Consider the following 10,291-nt stretch of genomic DNA (forward strand, 5'->3'; position numbering starts at 1 on the left):
GATAACTGTGTATAAGCAATTTGTTATATGCATTTGTTAAAAGGGAAGTGTCTGCTATGTCTTGCTGTTGAACTTGTTTGGGTTTTGGTAGCCACAGCTGGTATTGTGCAGGGTGTCGGCTGTTACACAAGATGTCTGCTGTTGTGCCTGAGCAGTGGGGGAGCCTGGTCGGAGATGCATTGCCTGGAGGACCCCCTGGTTGCTGGGGAGAGTTTGAAAAGATACAAAAAGAACTACTGCACCTGCGCAGCCAGGAGGTGGAAAGTTTTTTAGGGAGAACACGCCTATTATGAATATGTAACTAATGCTAGACTGTAAAAGAAGCTGTGTTGTTTTTCACAGCACGCGTCTTGGTAGAGCAGAGGCTCCCGGCGCGCCCAGCGCTGTTTGCTTGCCTTTATTCATTTAATAAATTGTAAACTTTAATTAAAATCCGGTTTGGGACTAAATCATTTATCACATACTTCGTTTTGGATAGTCAGCTAAACTGGGTCCTTAAGCAAACTACCCTCATTGTAATGCTGAAAATGACACCCACTGGGCAGGAGACCCCGGCCCAGGCGGAGACCCTTACTCACAGAGCACGCGTGGTAAGAGTAAAGATTGTGTAACCATATGCAACTTACTAACCGATGGGCATTAGAGGGCAGTCTGAGGAAACCTACCAACTGATAAGGATGTATATAAAAGGAACTCTGGAGAATCCCCAGGCGTGCTAGCTTTGTGGAGCTACCACCTAGCACCCAAACTTGCACAGCTTTGTAATCAACAATATCTCGTCTCTGTGCGTGAGACTGGCTCATTGCACACCGCGTACCGACACCCCCTTTGGGGACGACACCAAGGCTCGAGGCTCGGGGCTCGGCCCGCAACCCGCGCCTGCAGGCTGCCCAGTTGCAACGCCAGCGGGGCCGGGGCGGGGCGGGGCGGGGCCAGAGAAGGGCTCTGCAGTGGCTGGCGGGGGGCCCTGCCTGTCACCGCCTGGCGGGCGCCATTGGCCGAGAAGCCCGGACGAGGGTGGGCGGGCTCCTGGGAGAGCTCCTGCAGAGCCGGCTCTGGGGGCGGGTGGCAGTCTCCCTGCTCGTAACAGAAGCCGGGTCCTTCTGCCTGCCCGAGGCTGGTGCTCCTTGCGGAGCCTCCTCGCTAGGTTAAATCTTAGGAATGCTTAATATCGCCCTCTGTTTTAGGAAACAATCACGTTCTGACCTTTTCCACACACTCCCGCCCGCCCCCCAATGGACCTTCTTGCGCACCCCACTTTGGAGACAGGTCTTCTACGCCGATCTCAATTGCCACATCTTCTTCTTTTGTTTTATTTCCCCCCCGCCCCCGTTTTTCTTCGCTTTTTTACGTCTGTCTTGCTTTTTCTTCTTGGGTTGCGGCTGAGGCTTTCTAGTTTGCCATCTTCCCGTGAACCTGCACTCGATAAATGCAGGTGTACGCTGGGTTTCCCCAGTTGCTCTTCACGAGAAGTTTGATATATGAAAAGGCTCTGGGAAGCGGCGCGTCCTGCGAAGAAAAGAGGGAAAAGGAAACGGGGACGTTAAGAGCGACAATGCAACCAACGTATCTCCCCCTGCCAGCCCTGCTCCTGCTCAGGAGGAAGCTCTTGGAAGCGGCTGTGGAAATGTGAGGCTCGCTGCTGGCACCGGGGCTGCTGGGCAGGCTGGGGAGACGGGGAGGGGGAAGGCACCTGGCTGGCATCCTCTGCATGCCGGCCCGGCTGGGGCTGCGTCTCCCTTCCCTCTGCCCCTTCCCTCTGCTGCTTGCTCTGTGCTGACAGAGAGGCCGGGGAGGTGCTCCTATGCAGGGGGCAGCCGGCATGCAAGGCCACCAAGCTCCCGCTGTCTGCTCTGCCTGCTTTCCTCCCGGCAGGCGTGAGAGCACCGGGAGAGAAGGGGCATGCTATGCTGGGAGGAGAGGACACTGTCCAGCCTGCCAGCAGGCCACAGGATGGAGCGGCGGTGCTGCCCGACGGCTTTCGCCGCCAGGCGTCCATTTCTCCACGGCACAAAGCCGTTGCTTGGGTGGAGTGGCCGCGTGTGCAGCTGGCTCTGCTGAAGGCAGTGGGTGCAGCCAGGGATCTCTCAGGACTCGTGCTCCCACGGGCCTGGCCCTGCCCTGCCCTTGCTATCCTTTTGCTGCCACCACCGCGTGCTACTCAGCCCTCCCAACCCCGCCGGGTCTCTCTCAGCGGTGGTCCGGGCCCCTCTGCCCAGGGAGAAAGCATTCACTCTCTTCCTGCCATGGACTTGCAGGCAAACCTGTTTTGCTCTTGTCCCCGTGCCTGGACCCTACCTTCAGAGGGAAGGTCTGAGTGGCCTCTTTTTCCACGTTGTACGTGAACGTCCCAAGGAGAGTTTCCTCTTCTCCGTCCGCATCCACTCCCTCGGGGGCAAAGCACAAGGAGAGCAGCTCAGACTCATCCCGACAAAGAGGGAACGTACGCGCTGGATCGGCCCTGTTATCTGCCCAGCCTCTCCTGCGGCTCTAGCAGTAGTCTAGCACTGGTTAGGGCGCAGCTCAGTCTCTGCCTTGAGTTTTGGTCAAGAACCCCCAGGTGCTTGGCCAGAACAAGTCTTAAGAGGGATGAAACCTCTAGAGCCTTTGAAGTATCCCGCTGGGGCACTGCAGTGCTCAGGAGAGAGCAGGACACAAAGCTCCGTGGATGCACACAAGCAAGCAAGACCCGGTCATGGCTTTTCCCCGGGGCCAGATCCCCACCAGAAGCGCCCAGCAGAGACTTACAAAGACAGCGACGTCTCTGGGCGCGCTGGTGACGGTCCCAGATGGAGAGACCTCTTTGTAGATGTGCTGCATCGTGACGGCGGTCAGGTGGACTCGTGCTGGCAACCTGATGACCACCTGGCCCTGAGGCCCTTGTAAAGGCCAGCAGTCTCCTGGGGAAAGATCCGGCTGCAACCAGAACGCGAGAGCGATGAAGGGTGAGAGAGTGTTGGGGCCAACACAGCTGCCCACGTAGCTTGAAGCTTAGGCACCGGTGCGTCTGTGGGGTCTATTTCAGCTCGAAAGTGAGGCGCCTGTGAGGAAATGGACAAAGGCAGGAGGCCTTCTTCCCTGCCTGACAAAGGGGGCTCTCAGTATTATGGCGCAGAGGAGAATACCGCTTAGGAAACCATCCTAGTCAGGGCCGAGCAGAAACACGTCTCTGCCCAGTGGCTCTGCAGGGCACCCCCCACCTCCCGCCTCCCACCCCTGAAAAGGCGCTGTTAGGGATGAGTGTGGAAACGGGGTCACCAGGGAGAAGCTCTTTCACTCAGCTGTGGCAGAGGACTATGGGTGAGATGCAGCAGTTCAGCTCAGTTCAGCTCTGTTCCCCTCCTGAGGGGAACCACTGATTTCTTTCTAGCAAGCCCAGCCCTGTGTTTGAGCTTTGGTTTCAGGAACCTGATCAACACGCTGAGCTTGAGCAGTACCACTGGACTGAGGGGAAAGCCCCTGAGGTTGGTCCCCAACTTCACAGGAAGGAAGGAAGGAAGGAAGGAAGGAAGGGAGGAAGGGAGGAAGGAAGGGAAAAGGAAGGAAACCAGCACTGATGATTTCTGCTACGATACCTGCAAGATAGTATCAGGAGGGTTGGCAGGGCGAAAGAACCATAAAACCCTGCAGCCCCAATTCTCTTTGCAGTTGTAGGTCTCAGAAGTTCTCTGCATGTCGATGGTGGCACCTGTAAGGAAGGGAGAGCAGGTGACTGCAAGAGGCCACAGACGAGGAGGACTTGGTGCTCAGACACTATTTGTGCCGCCGCCGGCCAGCTCCACGTCTGTCAGTCACCACGCTGGTGGGGGTGCCCAGCTGCGCAGGGGAACGACGGCATCCACGTGCCTGGTGACTTCTTCTCTCACAGTGCCACGAGGAGAAGGTCTGAGGGGTCTGGGAGACAGCAGGTGCCCGTGTGAATGACAGCAGACCAAAGCTGAGGGCTTGCTGCGTGGGCAGCAAAGGACGGCCCAGCCATTCCCTTTTCAAATGCAGGGGAGAGGAAGAGAGCCCCTCCATCAGCACAGGAACGCGTGCCAGGGCAGCACCAGAGGCACGCGTGCGGAGGCCGAGGGCAGGACTGGGAGGGAGTCTGAGAGACCCACTCTGCCACAGCTTTGCTCTTGGACCCCGTGAAGCGTTGAAGCTCCCCCACTTTGGAGAGCAGCGCCTGGAGCACAGGCTCCTCTGGGGAGCGCTACAGACAAGCGCAGGGCAAGGAGACTGGGCTGCTTGTGTCCATACCAGAGCTTTTCAGGGCCCAGTCAGACATCTCGACATAGACTTCCAAAGCCGTCTTGGACGCTGCCTGGTTCACTTCCTCACCTTCCTGGGAACGCTGCCATAAAGGAACACAGAAAAGGACCGCATCAGCGGGCAGTTCAGCGTGGCTACTAGCGCCCGCGGAGGCAAAGGGTCAGCGTCAGAAATGCAAGGCAAGCCTTGTCCACGGAGATGCAAGACTCTCTGCTGCTGACATGAGCCGCGAGGACTGAGGAACAGTATCTGTGGCTGTGGCCCCGAGGTGGGTTGACGAGGGTCCCCACACCCTCGTCCCCACCCTCCACGCTCTCCAGGTCAGCCGGGAGCCGGGCTCAGGCCCTGCAAGCGATGGCTGGCCCCGTGAGCGTGCCTGGGTCTCACCACTGCCTCAGGGGCCCGGCCAGAGCAGCCAGAGGCAATGGTGTGCCAAGGGAAGGCTGTCGGGAGTTCTCCGCTGCCTGAAGCGGCCCGGTTAGACTGGGGCTGGAGAAGGGCCTGTGCAGCGCAGAAGCTCACCCAGCAAAGCCCCTGGGGTAAAGGCTGGGTTGCTGCAGTCAGCAGTCCGACCCCACCAACAACCCCACGGAGTACCTTCTCGGGGGGTTCTGCCCAGCCAAGCCTCCTTCCCCAAAACGCAGGCTCACCTTCTTGGCACTGCTGATCTCCGCCCTCAGTTGAGCCACCTCCTCCAGAAGAAGCTGCATCTTCTGGTTTTGCTCCGCCAACAAAGCGCACAAGTGCCTGCAGGAACAAGAAAGCAGATCTTGTCAGAGAGCAGCCCATCCCCTCTGGGGGGGTGTCTGAGCTCAGCAAGGAGGAGAGACACAGGTGCTTTCCCTGCTTTGCGAGTGCTTCCCTTCTGCACCAGGTTGAGCAAAAGGCAAAGGCAGGGGGGAAGCACGGGAGCCCTGGCTGTTAGGAAAATGAGTGCAGCTAGCACGAGGTCGGCTGACGCTTCTGCACAGAGCCAGTTCCAGCTCAGGCAACATCTCTTACCGCTGCATCTTCCATTCTGCTGCAGACTCACACGTCAGCTCCTGAAAGGGAAAAACGCTCCGTTAGAGCATCCACTACCAGAGCTGCCGGGGCTTCCCAGGAGAGGCTTCCCTAGGAAGACACGGCACAAGCTGCTGCTTCTTTGGGTCACCCTGCATGGAAGCAGAAGAGCCCGTGATTTATCCAGCCACTGTCAGCAACGCTCCCTTGCAGGAGGTGCCCGTCCCACAAGAGTCACCGACCTCCATCAGTCCCTTGGCCCGCATGGTCCAGGTCCACAGTGGCAGTGAGGTCCTGCAGTAAACGCCAGCTGCAATTCACATCACCAAGAGACGGTTATCTGACTAGGGTTGCCAGCGAACCCTGCAGTCCCCTTGTCTCCTCCCTGTTGCCTTGGGGGGTGGGGCAGCAGGTTAGCTGAGGAGGTGGGGAACGTGGGGTGCAGAGAGAGGACGCGCCTCTGACTGGGGGTCATCAGCCCAGGCTTGAGGGCACTGCGCAGGCGTGATCTTCAGGTGTGCTCGGTGCCCCAGAGCTATTCCCCATCTCCCCTCACTGCTTCAGCGAGCACCAAGACCAGGCTGCATGGGCTAGGAGAGGTACCTCTCCATCGGCCCCCCTGCATGGCCCCTCCCCTCTGGGAATCCCCAGTTCGGGCTTGGAAACCTACACCCTTCTCTCGCAGACTTGCAGACTAAGCAAGCCATTCGGACCAGCGGCCAGAGCAGCAGCACGGCTGGGAGACTGCCAGTCTTCCTGGTAGTCCGAAAGCCGGTCCCAGTCAAGGACATACTCACGAAGCACTTGGGCCACGGGAGTTTCCGCCCATACTGGCCCAAAAGGAAAGCTGGCCAGCTGAAAGCTGGCATCCAGCACAGCCAGGCTGTCGCTCTCGGGTGTTTGCCCATGGGAACTCACCAAGAGCCACTGGGAGCAACAAGATGACAACTTTCAAGAACCTCTTCTGTAGGGCCATCTTTTGCCTGGAAAAGAGGGAGTCCTGTGGCTGTCAATGACCCAAGTCTCGGGCGAGCCCCTGCACAGGTAGATTTCCCTTTTCAGGCCAAAAAGCCACCGTTCTGGAAGCCTGCTGCTGACAGGAGAGCTGACAGAGCAGCGCCCAGGAGGAACACGATTTCTGTCCACACCGTTCAACGCTGCCGGCAGATCTTCCCCAAAGGGCGGGCTCCAGGAGCACCTTCCGAAAGGGAATGCAAATGATCCCGGGAGGTAAAGAGGTCGAGCAAATGAAGACCTGCTTTTCAGCTTCTCAGCAGTCTTTCTGGTGTGGACCCCGCTCTCTCTTTGGCTGAGAAAGCACGCCTGTTCTCACTTGCGATCACACCGATCTCTCTCAGGGCTGTTTTGCCGCACAGCGGGGAAGCACAGGAGCCTTGTCTGGCTTTCCTCCCAGAGCCCTCCCCGACCCACACGGTCTCTTGCTGGAGCTGGGGAAAACCCTTCCCTGCAGAGGCTTGGCTCCGCACCCGAGCGTCCGGCTACGTGGCAGTTTGTCCTACCGCAGCCAAAGTTTGGGGCTCCAGCAAATGCGTGGGAGTGAGACTGCCGAGGGGCTTTGCTCTTGGCCACAGCACGAGCAGCGCCCGAGTGGGAGCCCCAGCTGCTGGCTGGGCAACACCCTCTGCCCTCCCCTTGGCTTGCACTGACCCTCAGACATCCCCTTTCTCCCCCCGTCCACAGCAGAAACATGTAGTACGTACACGGCGAAGACGCGTGTGCTCAGCATGTGTCTCCACAGGGAGACAAGGGCACCTGCCGGCTGGCAAGCAAGGCTGAAGGCCGTCCCTGGGCAAAGAAACCAGACAAAAGTTAGGCCTGTCTCTTGAGGTCTCTTCACTAGGATGCCCAGCCACACGTGTTGCAGCTCCCTGTGGGGAGGCGGGCACCGAGTCCTACCCACTCCCTCCCTGGGGCAAAGAGCAGCAGGGCAGCCTGCACTTCTCCTGCCACTTGTGACATCTGGCCAGAGCTCTGGCACACTGCAGCTCTCCAAGTTCACCCCAGAGGACTTCGCGGCAAGCAGCAGTGCTGAGCTTACTTGCAATTTCTGTGGCCTTGTCGCGCCACTTGGCAGGCCCTTGAATGGCTGAGCCGGCAGCTGGCATCGAAGGCAGGGTCAGCACCTCCATCTCTATGCAGAGGTTACTGTGGGAGGAAAAAGACAAATGCCGGTTGCCCACCGTCCCCACGCCACGGGAGCCGAGGTGGGCTCAGGAGTAGCCTGAGCGGAGGCCCTTGCCAGAGGACGGGCCGTCCCAGCAGCAGCGAGAGAGGGCAGCACAGCTGGGCTGCTTCTAGGGGTCCCCTCCTCTCCTTTCCCCATCCTTTGCTTTACAGGCCTGCAGCGGGAGAAGAGGAAGCAAGCTGGCAGCGGCAGTCCCCCGCCTTGGGAAGCCGACCCGGCAGCACAGCCCGATTCCCACCCCGTCCCTCCCTGCTCCCTGGGCCCTGGCACTAACCCGCCCCTTGGCAGGCACCTCTCAGTGGCCGTTCGGGGAGGGGGCACAGGCTGCTGTCCCCCACCGCGGCCCCCCACTTCTTCCCTGGGCACTGCCGGTCTCCCAGCCCCTCTCCTCTCTGCACAGCTGCCCCCCTCAGCCAGGCAGGACTGTGCCTCAGCGTCCCGAGGGGGCCAGTCTCAGGTCCCAGGGGCTTGGCCCCCCCGCGCAGCAAAATCTCCCTGTGCTGCTAGCAGGGCTGCGCTCCGACCCCTGCAGCACGAGGCTACCGCCTCCCCAAAAGCCCCTGCCGCACCCTGGCTTTTGGCCGGGAGAGAGAGCCGGGCTTTCAGCCCAGACCCATCCCCACAGACGGGGGCTTTGCAAGCCACGGGGCTCTTCAGAAAACCTCTGTCGGCTTCCCCATGCTTCCCCACTGACCGTGCTAGGCCACGTCCGTGCTACCACCCTAACCTGAAGCCCCGGGCAGGAGCAGCCCACTTCGTACCTACTCGTCTGGCAGCGGCTCGGCCCCGCTGCCTCTCCTGCCGGCTGTTGGTCGGCCTCATTCCCCAAGGAGCCTTCGGAGGCCCCTTGGCGTCTTCTCTGGGGGGCCTTTCTCCTCGCCATCCCTGGGCAAAGGCAGGCTCCCCGCTCAGCTCTTCCTCCTCCTCAGCCCCAGCAGTGCGGCCTGTCCGGGCAAAACCAGCGCCGGTGGCAGCAGCCCCACGCTGCCCCCCAGCAGGAGTGCGCCTGCCCAGGGCAACAGCCACACGGCAGCTGTGGGATCCTTCCTGGCCCGCCACAGGGCTGTGTGGGCGGCCAGCTCTGACCTCACAGTGGCAGTGGCTCTGACGTCACAATGGGGCTCCCCAGGGCTGAGCAGGGCAGGGAGACCCCGTGGTCTCCCCTGGGGCAAGACGGCTGCGGCCCTCCCGGGCGGTGGGAGCCCATGCCTGTGGGCCCCCCCGAACCCTGCCACGCTCCCCTGCCGGGTCTGGCTGCCTGGCCTGGCCTGGCCTGCCGGGGAGGGTTCCAGCTCTCCCGGGCATCCTCGGGTAACCAGAAAGGGCGCTGGAAAGGGGACTTTGCTCTCGCCCCATGCTTCCGGCGGCGTTTCTCCCCTTGCAACCGTTTCGTGCGCCAAGGAGAAAAACCCAATAGCCCAGATGTGCTGTCAGGGGCCCAGCGGTACGTCTTGGTTAACAAGGACCGTTTTGTTTCTCGCCCTTGCTGATTCTGGCTTGACTTCCCTCGTTTGAAATAGGAGTGGGCTCCTTCCTTGTCTCACGAGGGCCCAGGAGGGTCCCTGCGCAGGGCCACGGGCTGCGCTGGGACCACTGGGCAGCGCGGCCTGTACCAGGGTCCCAGCATGGCAGCACGGGGACACAGGGCGCATGGAGCACAGCCCCGCCATGTCCCCCCTCACTGGCCGGTGGGAGTCCCACGCCGGTGCAGGCCCAAGCTGCGCTGGGGCGGTGCGGGGCTGCAGCTTACCCAGCCATGCCACCCGCTTTTGCAGGGGAGCACGAGGTGCCCGTTTCCCCATGGGCAGCCCAGGCCTGCCTGGACCCCTGGGCCGCCCCCGTGCAGTGGGCCGTCCAGGCAGCAGAGCTGCCAGTGCCATTGATGGCAGGAGGGCCCTGGCAGCAAAGGGCGCCTGGGGGCCTTGCGGCAGGCTGGGCGGCTCTCGCACTCGGGCAGTTGGGCGGTATTTGGGTGTGATCCTCTGGGTAGGAACGGGCTTCCCTTGTCCAGCTCTGGAAGGGGGTTCCTGTGGGATCGGGCAGCGATGGCAGCATCCCGCCTGGGGCTGGGCCCCTCAGGCTCCACATTGACACGGGGGGACTCCGCCTCCCACGGTGGCCTGTGGGCAACTGCCCAGGGCCACCGTGCCCCCTTCTCCTCAACAAGATGCACAACAGCTCCTCTGGGCTGACCTAGAGACCCCAGTGGCTTCTCTGGGATGACCCAGCAACCCTACTAACCTCACGTGACAACTACAATTGCTACCGAAAAAGCCGGTCGAAGAAACTCTCTAAGGCTCAGTTTTGGAGTCTTAGAAAGCAGGCATTCTTTATTGCAGCGCTGGATGCACGGGGCATAGCTCCTCCTTGCGTGCATACCGTTACCCACAGCAAGCAAAGCTTATATTGTTCTAATATATACATATTCATTACATTTCCCCAAACTGTTGTACCTATTCATGTAATTTCCCAGAAATTATTTACATAGTGTCCGCCCTTTGGGGCATGCGCTATTAAATGGGTCGGTGGTCTTTTGGGGTCTTTGAAACCCTCTGGTGGTCATTTTCTTGGTGTCCGCTAATTGAACTCTCTCTTAAGGCACGCGCAGTGCGGGTCATCTCAGGGGTGGTTCATCTCTTCTTCCTAGTTAGCTGGCCCTGGCAGGTTTTAATCACAAAGCTCAGCAGAACTTAAGGCTTCTCATCTATTTGTGCATACTGTTAACAAACCTCAAGGTTTTCTTACATACCAAAAGCTTCAAAGTCGCTCAAGCAAGCACAAATTAAAAGCGCTACAAAATACAATGGAGTCTTTCAGCTCCAGCCT

At 59.9% G+C, this 10,291-nt stretch overlaps 1 protein-coding gene across 1 annotated transcript; it reads right to left on the minus strand.

Moving 5' to 3' along the window:
• Positions 1-1,365: 1,365 nt before the first annotated feature.
• Positions 1,366-4,312, minus strand: LOC128154749 (SUN domain-containing protein 5-like). Its single transcript, XM_052815793.1, has 5 exons — positions 4,246-4,312; positions 3,576-3,688; positions 2,749-2,916; positions 2,299-2,388; positions 1,366-1,509 (listed from the first exon to the last, which is right to left on the minus strand). The coding sequence occupies exons 1-5, from the start codon at positions 4,271-4,273 to the stop codon at positions 1,393-1,395; spliced, it is 516 nt and encodes a 171-aa protein (XP_052671753.1). The 5' UTR covers positions 4,274-4,312; the 3' UTR covers positions 1,366-1,392.
• Between the last annotated feature and the right edge of the window lie 5,979 nt (positions 4,313-10,291).

Source organism: Harpia harpyja, chromosome 19 (assembly GCF_026419915.1).
Source record: "Harpia harpyja isolate bHarHar1 chromosome 19, bHarHar1 primary haplotype, whole genome shotgun sequence".
In the NCBI taxonomy this organism is placed as follows: Eukaryota; Metazoa; Chordata; class Aves; order Accipitriformes; family Accipitridae; genus Harpia; species Harpia harpyja.